Here is a 25573-nt window from a genome sequence, read left to right on the forward strand (position 1 = left end):
AAATATTAAACATGTATCAACAATCATGTAAGGATACCCTTAAGCCATGATACAAGTGTCTAATTACACTTACAAACATTAACAAAAATTGCTGTCACTGAGGCCTTCGCTAAGCGAGGGCTTAGCGAGACTTGGCGAACCTCACCAGGAAGTCACCTGCTCATGGCGAGCATTGGCGAGCTTCAGCGAACATGTTCGCTACAGCGAACTCCTGGTCGCTTAGCGAACTACACCAGAAAAATATCTGTTCTTGAGTTTCAATAAGGCGGTTTAACACTCAAATCCATCCAAAATACATTATAACATGTTATAAATGCATAACAAGTGATAAATCATGTATATACCATACATATATACATGTATTAACATTCACAAACACCAAAACACATCACACATACAAAATCATGTCAATTTCTTGCAAAATAAGCAAAGTTGCATAAACATGCAAAACCATCATCAAACATATACATATTCCCTCCTAGATGTTCATTAAGCATACTAAGATGAAAAGACATGTTTATGATAAAGAAACTTCACCCAAACCCCAAAGAAATTGGATGAGAGAGTTTAGGAATGGAGGCTAGACACCTCCCCTCTCTTGGATCACCCAAGCTTATGCTTAACCACTCTCACCTTGGATTGAATGATGATTCTTGGCCTCTAAATCTCTTCTCCTTGCTCGTGTTCTTCTTCTTGCTCTCCTAGGGTTCTTGCTTTGCTTCTAAGCTTACAAACCTCAAGCTTCTCATGAAAAATGAATTGTGATACTATTCCTTAGTTTGACTTGCTACTTATACCACTTCCTATAGGTCATGAACCAAGCCCAATGGCTTAGGCCCATTAAGCTCTCACACGCCCCAAGCCCACTAACACGACAAAGGTTTCGCTCACAAACTTATGTTCGCGATAAATAATTATAGGTCGCGTAAATAAATATTTAACACTAACCCAAAATATATGCAAATATATAAAATATCGATTTACTAAAAATCGGGTCGTTACATTCTCCGCTTCTTTTAACAAGTCATTCTCTTCTAGTGGAGTGAGCAAATCACTTATGATCATGGGTTTCCTAGAGTCGCCACCCAAAAACACATACTTCCATTTAGGAGGAAGTTCTTTTAATTCCGGTGGCTTTTTCATCGCCTTTGGCTCTTTCTCCTCTTCTAGGGGGTTATCCAAGTTTTGAAGAAATATTTCAATCTCATGATCTCACTCTTCTTCTTTCTCATCTTTTACCACTTCCTCTAGCACTTCTACTTTAAAACATTCGGATACCACTCCACAAAATTCAAGGTCTTGGTTCTTGACCCTCTTCATCCTAGGATAAGGCATTCTAGCATATGGTGAAGGAACTTGAAACTTGGGGTCCTTCACAAGAGGTTTCTTGCCTTTCTTGGCACTAGACTCATTCTCCACTCTCTTTTCAACTTCACCCTCATAAGCTTTTTCTTCCTTATTTTTTTCTTCTTTCTTATTTTCTCTTCTATTTTCAACTACACCATCCCTCATCTTTTCAACTACACCATTTTTACTCTCATCCTTCTTAGGATTCTCCACTACTTTTTGTGATGAAACTTCTCTACTCCTCAAATTAATGGAATTACAACTTTCATTACGAGGATCTGTGGTGTCTCCACAAAAACTACTTTGAGTTTGTAGAGAAGAGACTTGCCTTGCTAATTGACCCATTTGGTTTTCGAGATTTTTGATGGAGGCTTCATGACGTTTGCTTGACACTTCTTGGTTTGCCTTCATCACCTCAAAATTGCCTTGAGTCATCTTCATGGCTAAGATAAGAGAATCTTCAAAAGATTCAAGGTGATCTTCAAAATGTTGATCTTGAGGAAATGCTTGATTCAGATTAGCTCCTTAAGAACAATTCATGTGATTCTTCACTCCAAGATTGAAGGTGTTGAAATGAGGATTATTTTGAGAGGTTGCTTGCACCAAACATTGAGCTTCTAGTTGTTTGGTAATGATTTGTAGAAAGACATTATTGAACTTGCAACTAGTTAAGAGTGCCTCTTGATTGTATGATTCAAACATGTCTTCCTTCCGCGTTACGATTTGCTCTTGTTGTTTTCTCAATCTCTGAATCGAATTCCAGCTTAATTGGACCTGTCCTCTGCATGCACAAGGAAACAAACAAGTAGAACGCTCTCGACAGAAAAATGTAAAAACAGAAAAATCAAAGAAAACACAGAAAATATGAACACTATTGCCTTGTCGAATCAATCACAATCCCCGGCAACGGCGCCAAAAACTTGATGGATAATTTTCGCAAGTGCACGAATTACCACGTAGTAATAAAAATATCGATCCACAGGGATTGTGTGATTAAACTAGTCTAATAGTGTTCATAAACATTATGCAAGAAATACACATAAATTGGGGGTATGTTGAGTGATGAATTGTTAGAAAACGTGCTTTGATATAATGGAAAAGCGAGGTAGAATCATCGGAATCACCTAGTCTATAGCTAAACCACATGCAATCTACTATATCATAGGAATCTACTCAAGTGTTCACAACTGGATCAACAAATTAGTGAATCGCAATCTCTTGTCAAAATCCACTCTATTCGTTGTCGATACTCCCCCGATCTCTCGGGCGGAAGCTACCTACAACGAATGATATGAAAGCGCGTCGATCGTTCGCTACACTCTATGTCTCAATCTCTCGACCGGAAACACTCGAATGCTCAATGCAATTCAGTTCAGAAATTAAATCAATACTCTCGCACGTGACTTAACTCGAAATCATTACAACACTAATGAAGGATTATAAAGTATTAAGAGACGAATTGCATTAAGTAAACACTGTTAACAGAGTAAATCCTTACAATTAAGCAGATTACATGAGATTCATCTACATCCTAAGCTATCCTAGATCCTACCTCCACAAGGAATTTAGCTCCTCATGTTGCTTCGTTCGCGTCCTCGCTTCAACTTCATGGCTTGAGAATCCATGCTATTGAGTTGCTCGGAGCTATCCTATGGAGTCTTGAATCTGGATCTTGATGCTTCCAAAATCAGAGAATAGATGAATGTTGCAGAATTTTCCAACAACTTAACAGAAAAATGCAGAATCCTTATATAATGAACGCAACCACGCCGCGCGCCAGATCTATCACGCCGCGCGTGGTTGCAATTTCTTCAACTACGCCGCGCGTGTAACGGTATCATGCGGCGCGTGATCAGTGCTACGCCGCGCGTGATCAAGTCAGAGAGCAATCCAAATCCTGAACAAAGCTTCACGCTGCGCGTGGTCAGGTATCACGCCGCGCGTGATCAAAGTGAAAACTTGGCTCCCTGTGATCTCCATCACGCGGCGCGTGATGGGCTACGCCCCCAGCGTAGTGAAAATCAGCAATTTCCTGCAATTTTTCCTGTTTTCTTGCAAAACAAGTAATCAAGCTTATGATTAGATTTCTCTTATATTTATTGCTTAAAACCTACTAAAATGCATTTAATGTTGCTAAAATAGGCATGGATTAGAGAGTGTGACGATCCGTCATCACAACCCCAAACTTAAACCTTTCCTTGTCCTCAAGGAAACAACTTTTACCTCAAGCTTTTGTGTCAAGACCTTGGCATTTTCCTTAAATTCACTCGAATCATACATACGTGAGAATCACCTGATGATCAATGATCCACCTGCAAACAATGCTCAATTGCACAAACGTTCCCGCAAGACATTTTCAAGTAATTCACACTTTTCAACCAAGGCTCTAAGATCCCATCACACTACTCACATACACTCTTCAGTTTTGGGTAATTCACTCAAATCAACACATCAATGCAAGTCAACAATAATTTTGCAAGTAGTCTAAGAATTCATTCGGTTCACTTTGTGCACACACTTTAGAGGTCTTTTAGGGTTATAACGTGGCTTGACTAGGGTAGATGGTGACATTTTGGGATAAGTAGTAGAAAAACTTGGAGTTAGATCTCCCTAAGGTCAAAAATTCATAAACCAAACCCCTTCTTCTTTTGAACTATAGTGGACTAGAGAACTTTTTCAAATCACCAAGTAAAGATTGCAATTCTTTTTGTAACTCAAGGCTATCACTTCTCTTTGTACTTCTTTTCCAATATTTCTCTTTTTTTTCATTTTCATTTTTCATCAATTTTTTTTATTTTTTTTTCATACTTTTCTTCTTTCTTTCTTAATGACTAAAACCTTGCAACTTTTGAAATTTTTCTCAATTTTTCAAATCAAAACTTTTTGTAAGTTCTCTAGTACCCTCACCCCAAACTTTTTGTAAGTTCTCTAGTACCCTCACCCCAAACTTTATTTGTTGCTAATTCCAAAGAGCAACCTCAAACGTAGTGGTGAGCAATGCGCATCAACCACTAATTAGGTGCCTAACCTCCAAGAAAGTCATTCCTTTTTTCATCAAAATTTTCTTAAGGTTGTGCAAAATAACATTTTCTTTTTCAGCTCAAATTGGTTAAGCAAAAGATAATTATATGTAAGGGTGGATAGAAAAGCTCAAAGGGACCAAGGAACATGCCTCGTGTGTGCTACAAAAGTACCAATCAACTAAAAAGACGACAAGCAAAATCGAGAGACAATTCATGAGTGGATATCACACATAGAAAGAATGAGAGTGTTTGGCTCGATACCTCAAAGAACCGGTCAAAAAATGTGCGTTCCCTTCCTTTGCCTCTTGATCACATGAGTGCAACAAGCTATTGCACTGCAAGTTTCACAAATTACACACGGAGAAAATCAAGCAATTGATACTCAAGTAAATAGAAAGAACATGCCAAGATATCGAAACAAATTCCAAAAGTAAAAATCATTCCACAATCAAACATAAAAAGATTCAAATTCAGAGTTTAAAGTACATTCATCCAGCCAATTCAAAGGAACATCAAACAATTATTCATAAAGTAACATAAGAGTGAAAGGGAAGAAAGGACCGTAAACTCATAGGTTGCCTCCCATGAAGCGCTTCTTTCTCGTCATTAGCTTGACGCTTCATCATCACAAGTTAGGGAGGATACTTCAACTTTGATTCAACTCGGCTCCTCTTGTTCTCTTCATTCAAAGGAGCAATATTAATATCAATAAGTAATGATTTCACACTTCCCGAATCACTCTTGAGATCTTCCCCTTTGGTCTTCAAATTGGTTCTTTCCTTCTTACTAGACCGTGATAGAGATTTCTTAGAGCCTTTCTTCACCGAAGCTTTCAATGTTGAAGTGGAAGACTTTTGAGGATTAACAACCGGATTGGGCTCTTCTTCTTTGCCCACCTTGTACAAACAATAGATAGGAACCACACCATCCAAGTCCCATCCTAGGTCGTCATTCACTTTCTCTGTAACACCCCGAACTGACTACCCTTAAAAACGTGATCTTAAAAACTTTTTAAAGATAAGTAGCCGGAGCGCTACGGGAAAACATTTTCAAAACGAATCGTGCACACGACACGAAACGTCGCAGCGGAAAAACATTAAATAAAGGATTCTCAAAGCAATGAACAAAGTAGTTCAAAAGATAATTCATTTATATAAAACATAAGTTAAGATGTTCACATCGATATACGACGGAATACAAACGATCCCCGACTCGATGTTACAACATACCAGAGCACTAATATACATCACAACCAAACTAACTTAACAAAACTATACAAAGGTAGCCTACACTAGCTCCTCACCAAAAGTGCTCCACACCAAAACGATCTACAGCTAAAGCTCGATCGAAACCTCGACCTGAATACCTGAACCCCCAAAGGTCCAGCACATAACAATTAGGTAGAGAGTTAGTAAACATAATCACATACATACGAATATAGAAACGCACCTATATTCAACCTATCACGTATTACTAACTCACACACATGCCTCCATAAGCAATACACCAGATAACACATACTCACAAATACACAACCAGATAGTTTCGCGTCGTTTCGGACAACACAAAGAACTCACATAACACATAACACATAATTGCACATTTACTCAAATGCGACTAATGCCAAACATTCAATGTCATGCCAACCTAGACACGACTAATGCATGTGGTACCATCTTCTTTATCAAGGAACTTACCATTGATATCCTTCTTTATTGGACAAGTCCAATATCCTTCTTTATCAGACAAGTCTGATATCCCTAAATAATGCATGAATTTATGAATGCCATGCATTTACCAAACATATGATAATCACTTAGCACGAAGCTACTGCTCATTACATGGATAACATAATCCATTAAACTTCTTTATCAGACAAACTGATATTCTTCTTTATCGGACAACCCGATATACAAACATACATATACTTCTTTGACATTTTATATAAATGCCATCACACAACACAAATATTAAACATGTATCAACAATCATGTAAGGATACCCTTAAGCCATGATACAAGTGTCTAATTACACTTACAAACATTAACAAAAATTGCTGTCACTGAGGCCTTCGCTAAGCGAGGGCTTAGCGAGACTTGGCGAACCTCACCAGGAAGTCACCTGCTCATGGCGAGCATTGGCGAGCTTCAGCGAACATGTTCGCTACAGCGAACTCCTGGTCGCTTAGCGAACTACACCAGAAAAATATCTGTTCTTGAGTTTCAATAAGGCGGTTTAACACTCAAATCCATCCAAAATACATTATAACATGTTATAAATGCATAACAAGTGATAAATCATGTATATACCATACATATATACATGTATTAACATTCACAAACACCAAAACACATCACACATACAAAATCATGTCAATTTCTTGCAAAATAAGCAAAGTTGCATAAACATGCAAAACCATCATCAAACATATACATATTCCCTCCTAGATGTTCATTAAGCATACTAAGATGAAAAGACATGTTTATGATAAAGAAACTTCACCCAAACCCCAAAGAAATTGGATGAGAGAGTTTAGGAATGGAGGCTAGACACCTCCCCTCTCTTGGATCACCCAAGCTTATGCTTAACCACTCTCACCTTGGATTGAATGATGATTCTTGGCCTCTAAATCTCTTCTCCTTGCTCGTGTTCTTCTTCTTGCTCTCCTAGGGTTCTTGCTTTGCTTCTAAGCTTACAAACCTCAAGCTTCTCATGAAAAATGAATTGTGATACTATTCCTTAGTTTGACTTGCTACTTATACCACTTCCTATAGGTCATGAACCAAGCCCAATGGCTTAGGCCCATTAAGCTCTCACACGCCCCAAGCCCACTAACACGACAAAGGTTTCTCTCACAAACTTATGTTCGCGATAAATAATTATAGGTCGCGTAAATAAATATTTAACACTAACCCAAAATATATGCAAATATATAAAATATCGATTTACTAAAAATCGGGTCGTTACATTCTCCGCTTCTTTTAACAAGTCATTCTCTTCTAGTGGAGTGAGCAAATCACTTATGATCATGGGTTTCCTAGAGTCGCCACCCAAAAACACATACTTCCATTTAGGAGGAAGTTCTTTTAATTCCGGTGGCTTTTTCATCGCCTTTGGCTCTTTCTCCTCTTCTAGGGGGTTATCCAAGTTTTGAAGAAATATTTCAATCTCATGATCTCACTCTTCTTCTTTCTCATCTTTTACCACTTCCTCTAGCACTTCTACTTTAAAACATTCGGATACCACTCCACAAAATTCAAGGTCTTGGTTCTTGACCCTCTTCATCCTAGGATAAGGCATTCTAGCATATGGTGAAGGAACTTGAAACTTGGGGTCCTTCACAAGAGGTTTCTTGCCTTTCTTGGCACTAGACTCATTCTCCACTCTCTTTTCAACTTCACCCTCATAAGCTTTTTCTTCCTTATTTTTTTCTTCTTTCTTATTTTCTCTTCTATTTTCAACTACACCATCCCTCATCTTTTCAACTACACCATTTTTACTCTCATCCTTCTTAGGATTCTCCACTACTTTTTGTGATGAAACTTCTCTACTCCTCAAATTAATGGAATTACAACTTTCATTACGAGGATCCGTGGTGTCTCCACAAAAACTACTTTGAGTTTGTAGAGAAGAGACTTGCCTTGCTAATTGACCCATTTGGTTTTCGAGATTTTTGATGGAGGCTTCATGACGTTTGCTTGACACTTCTTGGTTTGCCTTCATCACCTCAAAATTGCCTTGAGTCATCTTCATGGCTAAGATAAGAGAATCTTCAAAAGATTCAAGGTGATCTTCAAAATGTTGATCTTGAGGAAATGCTTGATTCAGATTAGCTCCATAAGAACAATTCATGTGATTCTTCACTCCAAGATTGAAGGTGTTGAAATGAGGATTATTTTGAGAGGTTGCTTGCACCAAACATTGAGCTTCTAGTTGTTTGGTAATGATTTGTAGAAAGACATTATTGAACTTGCAACTAGTTAAGAGTGCCTCTTGATTGTATGATTCAAACATGTCTTCCTTCCGCGTTACGATTTGCTCTTGCTGTTTTCTCAATCTCTGAATCGAATTCCAGCTTAATTGGACCTGTCCTCTGCATGCACAAGGAAACAAACAAGTAGAACGCTCTCGACAGAAAAATGTAAAAACAGAAAAATCAAAGAAAACACAGAAAATATGAACACTATTGCCTTGTCGAATCAATCACAATCCCCGGCAACGGCGCCAAAAACTTGATGGATAATTTTCGCAAGTGCACGAATTACCACGTAGTAATAAAAATATCGATCCACAGGGATTGTGTGATTAAACTAGTCTAATAGTGTTCATAAACATTATGCAAGAAATACACATAAATTGGGGGTATGTTGAGTGATGAATTGTTAGAAAACGTGCTTTGATATAATGGAAAAGCGAGGTAGAATCATCGGAATCACCTAGTCTATAGCTAAACCACATGCAATCTACTATATCATAGGAATCTACTCAAGTGTTCACAACTGGATCAACAAATTAGTGAATCGCAATCTCTTGTCAAAATCCACTCTATTCGTTGTCGATACTCCCCCGATCTCTCGGGCGGAAGCTACCTACAACGAATGATATGAAAGCGCGTCGATCGTTCGCTACACTCTATGTCTCAATCTCTCGACCGGAAACACTCGAATGCTCAATGCAATTCAGTTCATAAATTAAATCAATACTCTCGCACGTGACTTAACTCGAAATCATTACAACACTAATGAAGGATTATAAAGTATTAAGAGACGAATTGCATTAAGTAAACACTGTTAACAGAGTAAATCCTTACAATTAAGCAGATTACATGAGATTCATCTACATCCTAAGCTATCCTAGATCCTACCTCCACAAGGAATTTAGCTCCTCATGTTGCTTCGTTCGCGTCCTCGCTTCAACTTCATGGCTTGAGAATCCATGCTATTGAGTTGCTCGGAGCTATCCTATGGAGTCTTGAATCTGGATCTTGATGCTTCCAAAATCAGAGAATAGATGAATGTTGCAGAATTTTCCAACAACTTAACAGAAAAATGCAGAATCCTTATATAATGAACGCAACCACGCCGCGCGCCAGATCTATCACGCCGCGCGTGGTTGCAATTTCTTCAACTACGCCGCGCGTGTAACGGTATCACGCGACGCGTGATCAGTGCTACGCCGCGCGTGATCAAGTCAGAGAGCAATCCAAATCCTGAACAAAGCTTCACGCTGCGCGTGGTCAGGTATCACGCCGCGCGTGATCAAAGTGAAAACTTGGCTCCCTGTGATCTCCATCACGCGGCGCGTGATGTGCTACGCCCCCAGCGTAGTGAAAATCAGCAATTTCCTGCAATTTTTCCTGTTTTCTTGCAAAACAAGTAATCAAGCTTATGATTAGATTTCTCTTATATTTATTGCTTAAAACCTACTAAAATGCATTTAATGTTGCTAAAATAGGCATGGGTTAGAGAGTGTGACGATCCGTCATCACTTAGTACTATAAAAGTTTATTTACAAAACTTTAGAATTTTTTAACTTGAGAAAAATTAAATATAAATTTTTAAAATTTAAAAGATAAAGATTAAAGTAACCAAAATACAAAACAAATTTTTAGTTTTTTTTATTTCTTGGAACTTTTTATAAGGTTCTAAACTTGTCTACAAAATAATGAGATGATGCGACTCATTGTCATTTATGCTTTAGGATGATTTTCTTCGAGATAAGCTAGGACTCTCTCAATACTACATCACTTGATTTTAGTTTTTCGTGTTCTTTATGTGGGGTAAGGCCTAGTCCCGCCTCATAATTATATTATTTTTTCTTTTTATTTAATAATATGAAATATAAATAGAGGATAAGGAAAAATGAAGATGTGAACATGCTTGAAATGTCTTTCTTAAATACTCTTAATCTATAAATAAAAAAATAGTATAATTCAAAGCTTATTTTATTGTAGTACAGAGGAAGCAACAACTTTTCAAAGTTCCTCACTTTTGATTCCCAAAAAGACCCGTGATTGATGCTTTTGGCTAAGACAATTTTTAAGTTTTGACAGTTTGAGTCTTGCAGTAAGACACCGATATTTATAGTGCTAGCAACACACTTTTTAACAAACACACTATAACACACTTTCTTTTATTGGTTAAAATTTATATTGGTTCCATAAAAATTATATGGGTCCACATTTTTTTATGGGACCCATGTGAATTTCAACCAATAAAAGAGAGTGTGTTGGAGTGTGTTTGTTAAAGAGTGTGTTGCTAGCATTATTCTTATCATTATTCACTGATTTATTATTCACCTATGTACATATATAGCAGTATATTCCTCCGTTCCAAAACTTTAGTCTTTTTAGAATTTTGTACGGAGATTAAGAAATGATAAGTAAAGTTCTTTTTACACTTACTTTATTAAGAAAGAGAAAATATATTTAATTAATGTTTTAACTTTTGTAAGGGTACATATGGTAAAGTAACACTAAATTTGCATTTGTTTCTTAAATGGACTAAAGTTTTGTGACAAAATTAAAAAGGTAAAAAGACTAAAGATTTAGGACTGAGAGAGTATTATAGAAGTACTACCGGTGTAGGGAAAAGTTTACATATGTACTATAGAAATAATACTACTAGTAAAGTTTACATATTTGATTTTGAGCTATGGATTAAAACTATGTGGTCCCCTAATCAATCGAATACGAATTTTATAAAATTTATTATTAGATTCAAAATTTATATTATATAGATTATCTATAAAAAAAATTTGAAAATCATTTGATATGTTATTGAGATCCATCAAGATTTACGGTATTTAATAAACCGTTAATCTTGATGGGTCTCAATAACATATCAAATTATTTTCAATTTTTCTATGAATGATCTATATGATATAGAATTTCAATTTAATTGGTGAATTTTATAAAATTCGTATTCGCTAAATAAATTGTTGCTTAGTTTTTTATTTTTTTTGCTATTGCAGTCTCATGTATAAAAAAATTGGATTTAAGTTTCGGTGAATGAAATAAATATTAATAATTGATTATCTTTCCGTAATATTTTCTCAAAATATTGTTGTCTCATTTATTAGAAGTTTCATATTGGCTAGAGATGACATAGATAACCTTTATAAGGATAGTACAAACTTCGACTCTCAAGTTGGCTTTTGTGGTTGAGAATATGCCTCCAAAATTCTAATATTGTATCAGAGTTTATTCTAGATTCATTTGTTGTTTGTCGTGGAAACCTCTCACATTTGGGTCACCTGTTGTTGTTGATTCCACGTTACAGCTTGTTCAGTCTTGGACGTGAAATGTGCGTTAGAAGTCTCACATTTACTAGAAATATAACATAGATAACCTTTATAAAGATAGTACAAACTTCAACTCTCAAGTTAACTTTTGTGGAGGAGTATAAGTCTCGTAAAAAACATTTTTTAAATTTCAATGCATTAATTAACTCCAAATGGAGGGAAGTGAAAAGAAAAAATATACAAGTATAATACAAGTGATAACTATTTTGAGTGTGTACCCTCACGCACGTACTATTAATTAACTATCCTACGCTGTCTTTACTCTTGTTCTTTGTTTCTTCCTTCCTAATAATACTATTTGTTTTGGTGGTTGCATTGAAACAGAGGTTAGGTGGATAAAAAGATAGAATCATAGATGTGTCTTGTTCTGTAGCAAACTTTTACCACCTTCCCCTTCTTATCTCTTCTTTCCCGGTGCATGTGGCTGATTTTCCGGTTCTTGCTTCCATAATTCACCTCCTCATTCTCTGGTTAGTGTCAAGTACTGTTTTTTACTTTCTTCTTCTTTCTCACTCTGTTTTATTACTCATAAAATAAAATTCATTCTTTTCTCTTTACCCCAACAAAACAAAAAACAAAAATCTTTCTGGGTTTTCTCTTCTTACTCTTAAAGTTCATTTTTTAAAACATTTATCAAAAGCCTTCGGTGTGATTTCTCTGATTCTCTGTCACTGGCTTGGAAAAAAGTTGAGTTTTTTTTTTTTTTTTTTAATTATGTCAAGATTTACAAGTTTAATTATCTTCTGGGTTTCATCAATATATGATGAGTTTCATTAGATTTAATATACATCTTAATTATATTTTAATTCTTGTGAACATCAACAACAAAGTATATAAAAGTGCAAAAAAATTGATTCCTTTTTTATAGATTTGATGGGAGAAACTTGTGATTTTAGAAGTTGGGATGAATTGATTCCTGATGCACTAGGAGTAATCTTCACAAATCTTTCTCTACAAGAGAGAGTTACAGTGATTCCAAGGGTATGTAAATCATGGGCTAAAGCAGTATCTGGACCTAATTGTTGGCAAGAGATAGACATTGAAGAATGGAGCAACCATTGTCAACCTGATAAACTTGATCAGATGCTTCATATGCTTATCAATAAAAGTTGTGGATCTATCCGAAAGCTTTGTGTTTCTGGTCTTCAAACTGAGAACATTTTCACTTTCATTGCTGAAAAGTAAGCAAATCTAACTCCATAGTCTTACTTATTTTGTAGGAAGTATTGTGGATCAAAATGAATACTTTTCGTAGTTGTTTTTTTGGCTTCACCCTTTGATATTTAGGGGAGGATTGTTCCGGCCAGGATTTGAACTCAGATTCTTCCAAATAATTGCATATATAGTTAATAAAGTTACATAGCTAGTCTTGATTTAGTTAAGGTGGTACTACTCCGGAGTTTAAATATAAAATGAAGAGTACATGTATCTGGTCTAAATGTAAATCAGATGCATGTACTTTTTTGCTTATATTTTAACTCTAAAGAGAGTGTCTCTCGGAGTAGAAGGTAATTAAATTGATATACTAGAAGAAAAAAAAAAAAGTGGAATTAGCGACAGATAATTACAGAGAAAATCATGAAATCTGCTCTAGTTCTGTCGCTGAGTGTTAAAGACATCAAAATTGGAGATCAATTAGCCATCTTAATTACTTATATAGTTTCATTTTCTCTTTTTTCAAGTGCTGGTTCCCTTCGTAGTTTGCGACTGCCTCGGAGCACTATGAGTGATTTAGTTGTGGAACAAGTTGCTGGAAAATTTTCTATGATAACATACTTGGATGTGAGCTATTGTATCAAAATCGGTGCTTCTGCTATTGAGACGATTGGCAAGAATTGCAAACTGTTAGAAGGGTTGTGTAGGAACATGCATCCATTAGATACAGCAGGCAAGCCATTACAAGACGATGAGGCATATGCAATTGCAAGCACAATGCCTAAGCTCAAGCATCTCGAAATGGCTTATCATAGGATCAGCACTCCTGGGGTTGTTCGAATACTTTCTAACTGTCCTAAGCTTGAATTTTTGGATCTAAGGGGATGTTGGGGTGTCAACCTAGACAACAACACGCCCGCGAAGCAGAGTTTTCCGAAACTTAAAGTTTTGGGACCTTTTGTTCTTGGTGCTTATGAGAGTGATGGTTGGGATGATGATGATTACTCAGATGTATCAGACGCTTCGGAGTATTTAGCTTGGGATTTTGTAGCTGGTAATGAATACTATGTCGATGATGATAGTGATGGTTATGAAGGGAGGATAGAAGATGAGCTTGAGTTTGGATTATATGAAGGGATAGAAGATGCTGGAATGTATTGGCCTCCATCTCCATAATTTGATTATATTATTAATTACATTTGCTATGATATTAAGTGTATGGTTTTTCTATGTGTAACTAATGCTTTCAACTTGACTTTTATGTACTCTACTATCAATTAATCAGTGATGTGTTGTTTTCTTCAATGAGCTTCTTAAATAAGCTGCTTGATTCTTAAGCACAAGCTACCAAGACTTGAGTGTCTGTGTGTGTCATATTGGTGAAAGGAATATGTTTTTTAGACAATGACAAAAGGGCACTTATTGTGGGACACATTTTGCAATAAAATAATTGTATTGGAAAAATGATGTGCTTATAAGTTGTAGAAAGCAAAACAGTATATGTATGATTGTGATTCTCTTGACATCACCAAGATCTATTTAAAACAATAGGTTACTTAAATGAGTACATACAAAATTGAGTTTTAAATTTGACCGTCCGATCTGTTATTGAACGACTCTGATGTGCCTGAATGCAGTGCAGTCAGAAATCCCTGACCGCACTCAAACCTGGTCGTTAAAAACATTTCCATGGTACAAATAGTTTTGTTGGCAGTGTTGTGACCGTTCCCCAAATAGTACCTTCCTTCAATATATAGTATTACCAATATTTGATTTATGTTCATTGCTTTTACTGTTTGTTTATTAATTCATGATAAAGGACAAATATTAGAGGAACGAAAGAAGGTCGTGAGAAGCTTGATAGCATACTTTCCAATACTATATTTGCGACTGCATAACTCATATTCTTAACGTTTAAGTATGTGTTTGGTTTAGCGGTGATCAGAATTGAGTTTGATAGAATTGAGGTTCTAGAGAATTCTATCAAACTCAATTCTGATCACCGCTAAACTCTATTCTATCTTATTTTAGAGTATTTTGTCAAAAAAAGAAAAAAAAAAAAGACTTTTAGAGTATGATTGAATGAAGTAATTAGAAATTTTCTCAACCTATATTCATTCAATATGCGTTCTTATGAGTATCTTTCTCATGAGTACTCCTATGCACTCGATCTTGCTTTCATCCCTATGATTCTTAACACATAAATTATGTCCATCAGAGATACTCTAACAGTGACCAAAATTGAAACTATTTTTTTGGTTCATGATAGGAGCGGAGTTAGTACACCAATTTTGTAGTTCCGTAATCATTTTGAGGAATCAGCACTTCTTTACTCAATAAAAAGGAAGTCTGGCACAGTTAACTTAGACAAAAATAACTTTGAATTTATTTATAATACTGTAAATACACGGTACACTAAATTGCTCGCAATTGTAAAAGTAAATCAGATACACTACATCATGCTATCACCAGCAGCATACAAAACCAGATACAAGTTGGATAACGTGCATGTGTGCACCTGCTCTCATATGAATTAAAGAAATTCCAGAGGCAAACCACCACTTGAATTGAGTATGATCTTACAACTCTATCGCAGCACGTGTGGTACACTGGTATTGTTTGGATTCTCAATATAAATTATGGAAGGCTTCATGGAATAAGCATCAAAGAGAACAAAAAATCAAGGTGAAAACTTGAAACATTGCATTCAGAATAATGAAGACTGACATTTGCAATCCTTAGAGCATTTCCTATCAACCATCCATCTCAACGTCGCATGTTTCACTTTCTTGATCTGCTGGGGAGCTGACAGAACCCAACAAATCATCAATTATGAGGGGGGAGTGTCGAACACTATATTGGAACATAACCTGTAAGTGCAAAATTACAGTATGATTATAATCAAAACCACTAACGATGATTATTGAGGAAAACAGTGTGAATCTACAATCGTTCTCAGAAGTCTACTCAAGACAAACAGTAAATAAGTTTAAAAATAGAATAAATATGCACAATCTCCTTAAATCTAACCAATCTCCTTAGCATTTAGATATTAGAAAAATGAACAGAGATGAATTCTAATTATTCGGACATTCTCATTTTCTTTTACAGAGAAGTGAGAAAGTATAACAAGGCTTACGGCTAAATTTTAGCATGCATTAGTGAAAAATAAAGAAATCATGGCAAACTCATATCAACAGTGATTTACATTAATATTCCCTTACAACCTTAGAGAAACTATCAGCAGAGGCACGAGCTCGATTGGCTTTGCCAAGATACTTTAGATCAGCTTTCCCAAGTTTCCCATCCACCAAAACCAATCCTCCCTCTCCAATTGCAAACCGTAGAAGATACCCTGAATGCAAATCTGACTGCAAATTGAGAAAGTTATTTTAGATTATTTTGTAAAAGATAAAATAAAACAGTGAGTTGGATGCCTAAGATGCAAACTTGTTTATTGTTACATTTCATAACTGAGTCTATTATAGATGCCAACAAGAATTATTATTTCTCAGTAAAATACAACAATTTCCACCAATTGTTAGTTGGTTCAGTGGTGATTGGCGCTGAACTTGGTGGGGAGGACCGCGGTTCGATCCCCCACAACTGCGATCGGGAGGGGGCTGGAACCACTTGATGTCAAAAATACAACAATTTCCTAGAATATGTGTAATATTATATTGTTAAATACATGGGATTGGATCTCACTCCTAAAAGCTAGCTCATAAGATGAGGTTGCCCAAGCACATATATATATATATATATATATATCCAACAGCCTAAGAACCTTGGCAATGCGGAACTCAATACAACTTTGACATATATGTGGTGTAAAGTTTAGATTGTGTGAGCCGCATAACTAGATTAAGCATCAGAAGAAAATTTACAACTGTATTGAAACCTCTTCTAAACAAACCTGCTGTATGAAGCTTCCATCCAAACAGCCAAATTCCATAGGAGGATCATCGCAGGTAGCCAGTTTTCCATCTTCTTGAAGCTCCAAAACCACCTGGTTTGGAAAACCAGAAAACTGATTAATAAACATCATTATAGCGGTGAATCGTTTATGCTTGAGTAATAGATATATGGAAGTAATTGAAACATGAATGAATTTGTGGAGTTGGGGCCTCTTTAAAGTTGTAATGAGTCACCCACCCACAGAGAGAGAGAGAGAGTAGACAAGTCCACCTAGATTTCTCCATTGAAGAAGGTCAGTTGCATGTTAGATCTTAACTTCTAAGGGTCTGTGCAGTTTGAGAAAATATTTTTTGTTTCTGTTTTTTCCTATTATCACTTATAATTACAAAATTGCAACATTGTTTTTATTTTGTTTTATATAGAAAAAGAAGAAACCAGGCAAAAACAAGGTGATGATGTTTCCGTAATTAATAATGAAAATGGAAACAGTAAACAATATTCTCAAAGTATACATAGTACAAACCTTTACGTGGTTACTGTTGTGTCAAGGCTACGCCTCAAGTATTACGTCAGTTTCAAAATAATTACTCTCCACAAATAGTTTTTTTTTATAAAAAGTATGATGTTGCAAGAAGCTTCCGGAAAAAAATGGATGTACAACCATTATAAATTTATTACAGATCATCAGTGCAACTTAGTTAGCAGGGATGATAGCTGATGTTTAGCATTGATCTCTTCCCAATGTAATAGTAACTTCCATTATGAAATGAAGAAAGAAGGAAAATTTATGAGCTTTAAAAATTTGGAAGCTAGAAGGTGGCGGCTAGTGGCCGCTATGACATCTGGGGGTGAGTTTCTCTGGTGGGCAAAAATGTTCAAACACAGTATCTCCACATACACAAATTGTATCACGTATGCTTGCACAGATGCTCAGTCAGAGCAAGCATATATTTGCATTGGTATTGCCTTAGGAGCTGCGCAACCTTAAAATCCTAATTGCTTAGTGTTCTTAGAGAAAGAAATAGTTCGATTCAATGAATATAAAGAAAGTAATATTGATGCATGAAGTGTCTGACAAGGGGGTCTTATTCCCAACGATTCGTACATACTGCAGTTTCTAATCATCAAGGTCTAGAAATCTCTAAAATCATATGATTGAAATATACACAAAGTGATAAAATGGCATGAAAAACAAAGCAACGAAAAAATGTAAAGGAAGCAAGGGAAAACACCTGTTGTTGGTTAGGAACCTGTCCTTTGTTGTCAGTGTCCATAACATATTGGCTGCAGTTCTCATCCTTCCAAACTAATGCTAATGGTGTAATCCCAGCCTGATAATGTGCATGCCTAAGACGATAAAATAACAAATCAAAAGAAATTACACAAAATAAGAGCCTATAAAATTAAAAAAGGGATAAAATGACCAAGACTTGGCATTATTAGTTTATCACATGATATTTCTGAAAGATTAAGACTAATAAGTGATAAGATTCTAGTTTTCAACAACAATGCAAAACTATCCATGAACAGACTGACACGGTTATAATTTCAAACAGGTTGGAATGGAATTCAGTAAATTCACAAACTGGTATGCAATGAAAGAGAAGAGAGTTAATACTTGTTATAGAATAGAAGACCGTCTTTGACATAAGACACAGGCACGGAATAAGCTGAACACAAACCACTCTGGTCACAACTATACACCGGAACTAAACCGAACCTATACTTATGATAATATGAAGGAGGATCACAAGCACCAGTCTCAACAAGCTTAGAGTTCACCCAAAAGAACCTAAACTCTGACGTACAATCATAGAGTGAGTAGCCACGCCAACAAACCATATCAATAACGTAGTAAGTTTGATCCTGCTGTTATTCCAAAGAAACACAAACGAGTCAACAAAAAGATAACTTAATTCATATACACGACCTTTACATTGTCAATCAATCATAACGGTCAAATTATTAAAAACATTTTACTTGAATCATAAGTTCCTAACTACCTTTAGTTGTGATGTGCTACAGCTTAAGTGTATATTTAGATGGATTTGCAGTGTGTTTGACATAATCACAATGTAACACTGTGATTTTGCAAAAGCTAATATAGAGCTTCTACAAAATCACACATGACACAATGATTTGGGCAAACTTACGGTGTATCTCGCACTTAAACACACCAAATAAACCACCAATGTTAATTAACAACAACAACAATGAGGAAGGAAAAGTAGTAACCTCGTGGAAAATGCAGTCGAGTATAGAATAAGAATTGGAAGAACCAGAAGAAACTTCCTTTGTTCTTGCCCCATTTGGCAATTTAGAAGGAAAACGGTGAAGTATTGAACCGTTCCTCAAACGGCTTATAGTTGTTCCGTTACTGGAAACAACAAAACACCGTTTTCCAGAAGGCCTTGCAAAAACAAACCTGAAAATTGAAAGAAAAAATAAAAAAATTGAATTGAAGTAAAGAACAAGTTGAATTTTGAGAAAAGGGAAATTAATTACCAATCATTGGTGAGATTTTGGGGGATATCGATCATCCATTCAGGATGCATGAGTTGTTTAGCGAACCATTTTCGAGCTTCAGCGCCTTTTAGCTTCGATGCTTCCAAGACGTCGAGTTCTTCCTTCTCATGTGATTCGAGGGTTTGGGAGGATGAAAGAGAGAATGCGGTGGAGACTAAGAAACGAGCGTGGCGTTGGGCGTCGAGGCGATTCTGTGCTTGACGGAGTAGGGAGTGTTGTCTTCGTCTCTCTTGATCGGAGATTAAGGGTCGCTTGAACGGACGGCGGAGATCGTGCGGCGCCATGTGATAAGTATCTTAAATTAAATGCAATTTGATGATTATAAGATTCTTTTAAGATTCAGAAGTTCCATGCATCTTTATCTCTTTCTTTGGTTTGTTAGCTTGTTGTTCAAGTTGTTGTATTGTAGCTAAAGAAGATGAATGGGTCATATGAATGTTTGTTTTGTTTTGTTAAATAAATGTTTTCTTGCTTCCATCTAAAGAGATCTCTGAGTTTTCCTACTCAAATGCTCACTTAGAGGCAATATGTTTGGATGAATAATGGTAGCAACACACTCTTTAATAAAGATACTTTAACACACTCTTTTTTATACTCTTTTTTATTGGTTGAAATTCACATGGGTCCCATAAAAAAATGTGGACCCATATAACTTTTATGGAACCCATATAAATTTTAACTAATAGAAGAAAGTGTGTTAGAGTGTGTTTTTTAAAAAGTGTGTTGCTAGCACTCCTCATGTTTGGATAAATAAGTGTGTATGCATAATGCATAAGCTATTTTTATACTATTTATACCAAAAGATAAACTAAAGTCAAATTGTATTCATAATGTAAGCTATAAACTATTTTTATAAGTTATCCCGGAAAGCTTGTAGAAGTAGACAATCTTCACGAGTCACAAGTACTTATACCAATAGATAAGCTTCGGTGAACCGATGCAAACGGGCCACTAGTTCTTCATTTTGCTTATTATATGTCCCTTTCTTCTTTCTGGTTTGCAGTTTTTGCTTCAAGTTAGAGATCTAACACTGAGTCATCGTAGTGTTCATTAGTAATATCTTGGGATTTTATATTTGTAGAAGATGATCCAATATTCCAATATCACTCATTCTTTTGCCAACATGGAGCAGACGTTGTGGAGTCATTTACCCGGGTTGCTAAGGGCCAATTCAAAAGAATCTATTGAATTCATTCTTCAAGCACTTTGGAGAACCAGAAAGACTGGTCTTCAATCTGCTAACCGAAGCATCATCCAAGACATGCTCCAACTCCAAAATGACTTCGACCTCGACCCGGTATTGTCCCTTTCTCTCTCACTTTCATTGTCTTTTATTATGAATTAATTGTAGAGAAGATGTGTATCCGCATGCTATGTATTAAACCGGCTTCAAGGTAAACCTATTTCATTGGTCTTACATTTTGTTTGATATGAGAAATTAAGAAGTGCATATAGTTTTCATTTAACTCTAAACATTAAGCAAAGTTATCGTGATATCTCTGCAAGAAAAAAGAATGTTATGCAAATTTGAAATTATTAAAAGGGTCTTGCTAACTAGTGCACTCGGTGCACCAATTAAGGAACTAAAAAGAGAAATAAAAGAAAAGATATATATTGAGAAAACCAAAATTTAGACTTTTAAGTTGTTTGACTATACAACTTTTAAGAATTTTTTTCTAAATTTGTACTCTTAACTAGTGCCTCTGGTGCACTAATCATTTGCTTAATTAAAATACATGGAAGTTCTTACCTTTATCATTTCTTCTAGTACAAACTATCATTTTAACTCTATCTACAGCTTCTGGTTTGCCTACGAATGTTAATCAGGAGGTGTGTTTATGAAAATACCTGTAAGGATGATATACCAAAGTTATTTCCCAGTGAAGTTCTACCTGAATTGCAAAAACTATGGACACTTCTGTTGCAGAAGTTGAAGAAGTGTTGAAAGATCAGGTATGGTCGGCTATTTTACTGCATATTTTGTTTGTGACCCTTAATTGGATACTTTGATCTGACAATATATTTAGAGTATAAGTATTCAGAATACCGTGCCTCGATTAAAGGCAATGACATTGAATATGGCAAATCGGGATACGGAATCATCAGACCCTGCAGTTGTTATTAAATTGAAGGTAAATACTGCCTCTTGAACTTCACTAGACGTTGTACTGTCCTTCAATTCCCTTTTTATCCTGTACTTTACTTTTTTAAAGCAAATGAGAAGTAACGGATGTGCACATCAATAAAGTGTTCTTGACTTTATTATTATGTACTCCCTCCGCTGTCCCAAAATATAATGGAAAATTGGTGAAAGAAAGTTGATGTATTTGGTTAAAAAATTGGACTAAATACATCAACTTTGTTTGACGGATTTTCCCTTATATTTTGGGACAGAGGTGTTGGAACAAAATTGATTTAAAAATGTTTGCCCATAAATCTATTAAGGTTTTGATGATAACAAAGTATTAATAAACAATTGGAAGGACTAAAAATTTAATTTAAGTGTGCAGAACTTAGTTTCAGACAAGCTCTGAAGAAAGCTCAGAAGACAAGTCCTCAAAAGTTCGCAAGAACTCAGAAGATAAGAATCTTCAGAAGTTACTTACATCAGAGGATGAAGACATCAGAACTTGCTAAAGTCTGAAGTGAATCAAACTCTGAGGTATATCTTGGATGCTGTGAAGATTCGAATTTGAAGGTCAACTCTCCTACCAATGAAGAAAAGGACTTTTCAATCTTGATCAGAACAGCTACTTGCATTTTGTCTGTCCACAATGGAGAACGTGGGTTATCAGACTTCTTAGCTGAATAAGGAAAGTCTTCTCTGCACATGGTCAAAGTTACTGAAACTCTTACTCTGTTTTAGAAACGGTCAAACTGCATCAAGACAAGTTGCTTGAAGACAAAAGATTATCTTCATCAATGGTCATCTTTGCAACGACTCTTTCTCAGTCCTATATATACTAGAAGAATCAGCTTGCAAAGTTATCAATTGATTATTACACGCGCTCGAACAATTCATATTTGCGAATACAAGCTCTGAACCTCTGAACTAGTGTTTTTAACTCTTAGTCCAAATACTTTGTGCTCACTGTATTGGTTTATTAAGGTTCTCTTAAGAGCAGTTGTATTCATTCAACAACTTTATTATCTCTGTAAGTTTGAGAAGTCTTAAGCTTGTGTGCTTAAGCATAGTTGTGAAGTCTCTTGCTTGTGTGCTTGAGCATTTGTAATCTTGTATGATTATAGTGAAATCCCTTGGAAGTGCAAGGGGACTGGACTACTCTCGTTTTGTGAGAGGAACCAGTATAAATTGCTTGTGTGCTTTCTCTCTCTCTGATCTCGTTTATTTTGTGTTGTTTATCCGCTGCTATCGTAGCTAAGTTAAGAACTTCGAAAAAGTTTTAACTTGGCTAACACAATTCAACCCCCCCTTCTTGTGTTTTCACACCTTCAAGAGGGAGTATTTATGTACTGTGTGTTAAATGATTGAATATGGTTTTATCTGACTGTATAGTTTAAACTGCAAACTTTTCAGCTTCAACATAATGCTCAATTTCACTCGGGAGAGTTGGATGTGAAGTTCCAGTTAGCTACAAATTCTCTAGAGATGATGCTAAAAGCCATGCACAGCATGAGAGACCAGTTTTCAACCATGGTAAATATTATGCTGTTATTTTTTTTCTTGATTGAATTGGAATAGAAATTTTATAAATATTATATTGGTTGTATAAATTTCTGATGTTCTTATCATATGTTGTCAGGATGAGCCATCAAAAGGGAATTAGTACCAGGAAATCAATAGAGTTCTATAGAAAATATCTCACAAAGAATGGTATGTCAGCTTAACTACATTATTACATGTTGCTTTTAGCTTTTACACTAGTATTCTTTTTAGTGAATAAAATTGGTCAAGTTTACCGGCAAAAAGTAACCTGTTTTTTAAATTTTAACCTAAGCATGGTATGATACAAGACTTGATCGCAACTTTACCTGAGTGCATTTGCAGTTGCTTCATGAGTTTATCCTATAAATAATCTTCCTGCAAGTAACAGAGAATGACATGATATTGATTTTGCATGGTGGTTTGAATTGGACAATTGAGCTAATCAGCTAATGATGGTTGCAGCTAATTATGGTTGAACTAAATAGTCTTATATCGATAAATCTTTAATCTGCTAGATTGAGAAGGCAAGAAATCGATCCGGATTTATAATTTCATAGTTGATGTTTTCGCTATGTGGGCCGTGGCCCGTGAGTGGGAGGGTGGCCTGGTGGTTTTTATTTATATGTGGAGAGGGGGGGGGGGGGGGGGGGGCTGCATTGGATCTTGAACTATAAAAATAAAACAGGTACTGAAATAGGTGTTTGTTATGTTGTCGTTTGCTTATGAATGGGGTAAAATTGGTGCTTTGAAAATTCAAATATATAGTTTTTTCCTAAAGCAGGGTACCTTGCTTTTACCAGATTTTAGAGGTGAAAATCATAATGTCAAATTAACCACAAAGACCATAACTAAAATATTCTTATTATGTTGCAGGACTTGTTTCTAATCTAGTTACTTTGAATCATTGTACCATATCATTTAGCTATGTAATCAAATGCAAACCAGTCTAAATTGCAACCGAAAAAACACTCACGGTTTACTTATGACCGCTTCAAGCTATCTTTCAACAAAAAAAAAAGTGAAAATTCCTTTGTTGAGATTTGAACCCTGGTTGTATTCATGGCTTGGAGACATTTAAAAGGCGTATCGTGCTTTCATGGTTTGTGTGATTTCTGTTTGATATCTGATTTTGGGAATCTACATTGTCTTGTTAGATACAAATATAGGAGGACACACATGACAAAGTTAAAGTTTCAACAACTAGTCGGATCACAGTTGTTTATTTGGATGAGAAGATTCCAATGCAAAGAGAGAAAATACAACGTGCAAAATCTAGAAGTACTCCTTTTATTTTTGTGTCCAGTTGCCCAAGGTGGCCCTGGTTAATATGGCAAACGATGGGAGAGTCATGTAGTTATCGATAACCTTATTGTTACTATCTGATGAAAATGACATTTCCTTTATTTTCAAACATTTTTTGTTTTTAGTATCTTCTGCAGCTCATTTGTGTGTATCTGGTTGCGGGGTGGTAGAGTCGGCTCATCACTTATTCATCTCTTGCAGCACTTTTGGTTCTCTTTGGGATCTAGTTCGGACTTGGATTGATATTTCTTCGGTGACGTCTACTTCTATCAGGGATCATTTTGTTCAGTTTACTCTCTCAGCTGGTGGATCTAGAGCACGTCGATCTTTTTTACAACTCATTTGGCTTGCTAGCGTATGGGTTGTGTGGACGGAAAGAAATCACAGGTTATTCCGAGGCTCAGTCAGTACTACTTATCAGTTGTTGGACAAGATTAAACTTTTTTCCTATAGGTGGTTGAAGACGACGAGTGTTACTTTAGTCGCAAACTACCATAGGTGGTGGTCTAGTCCTTTATTATGTTTGGGCCTTGTATGATTGTTTATTTTCTTTCTATGACTATTTGTAAACTTTGATAGTCTATCTTGGCACATCTTGTGCTAAGGAGACTTGTTTGTTAATATATATCTCATTTTGGCTTGTTCAAAAAAAAGTATTGGCAAAACCATCACTTAAGTCCCGATTGGATTTAGCTTATGTAAATAAATAAAATTTCATGTTAATTCAGCTCAATCACAAGCTCCATCTTCAACACAACAAGCTGGCCATTGGGTTATATTGAGCTCAATCTTTGTTTAAACTATACAAGTCATTTGGACTTCGTCTTGGCCTGCAACGCATCTTGTACGAACATAGTGACGTAAGCTACGTGTGTCTCATCTTCACGTGATCTGCATAGATGGGTGACGTGAGTTACGCGTGCTTTAGCTCCACGTGATGTGCACGTGAGCTACCTGCATCATTTCCATGTGTCCCGTACGGACGAGATGCATATGGAATTCAAGCCATAGCTTATTGGACTTGACACCCAAATCCAATGAAAGCCCATTAGGTCAAGGAATGGTGGACTATAAAAGGAAGCACTTGAGAGGAAAAAGATGATCCATTTATATTGACCTTGTGTTTGCATACGTGAACACTATTTACTTTTAAAAATTATGTAACTTATTTAGGGTACATCAAACAACTGTACAATTATCAACAACAATGTGAAGTATGGAATATGGATTATTAAAAATAAAAAAAAAATAAAAAAACCAACGTGAAATATTCATGCATTAGATGCATGCGCACACAACACTGTTATTATTACTTTTTTGTGGTCCCGGAGGG

At 35.9% G+C, this 25573-nt stretch overlaps 2 protein-coding genes and 1 pseudogene across 2 annotated transcripts; 2 read left to right on the plus strand and 1 right to left on the minus strand.

The window, feature by feature from the left end:
* Window positions 1–11884: 11884 nt before the first annotated feature.
* LOC123896998 (F-box protein FBW2) lies at window positions 11885–14132 on the plus strand. Its single transcript, XM_045947470.1, has 3 exons — window positions 11885–12142; window positions 12541–12853; window positions 13355–14132. Exons 2-3 carry the CDS (start codon window positions 12546–12548, stop codon window positions 14001–14003), a joined length of 957 nt encoding a protein of 318 aa, XP_045803426.1. The 5' UTR covers window positions 11885–12142; window positions 12541–12545; the 3' UTR covers window positions 14004–14132.
* A 1058-nt stretch (window positions 14133–15190) lies between these two features.
* LOC123896999 (snurportin-1-like) lies at window positions 15191–19807 on the minus strand. Its single transcript, XM_045947471.1, has 7 exons — window positions 19251–19807; window positions 18981–19170; window positions 18364–18614; window positions 17978–18092; window positions 16744–16836; window positions 16055–16198; window positions 15191–15697 (listed from the first exon to the last, which is right to left on the minus strand). Exons 1-7 carry the CDS (start codon window positions 19553–19555, stop codon window positions 15581–15583), a joined length of 1215 nt encoding a protein of 404 aa, XP_045803427.1. The 5' UTR covers window positions 19556–19807; the 3' UTR covers window positions 15191–15580.
* A 494-nt stretch (window positions 19808–20301) lies between these two features.
* Window positions 20302–23109, plus strand: LOC123897000 (annotated as a pseudogene).
* Window positions 23110–25573: the final 2464 nt, after the last annotated feature.

This window comes from Trifolium pratense, linkage group LG7 (assembly GCF_020283565.1).
Source record: "Trifolium pratense cultivar HEN17-A07 linkage group LG7, ARS_RC_1.1, whole genome shotgun sequence".
In the NCBI taxonomy this organism is placed as follows: domain Eukaryota; kingdom Viridiplantae; phylum Streptophyta; class Magnoliopsida; order Fabales; family Fabaceae; genus Trifolium; species Trifolium pratense.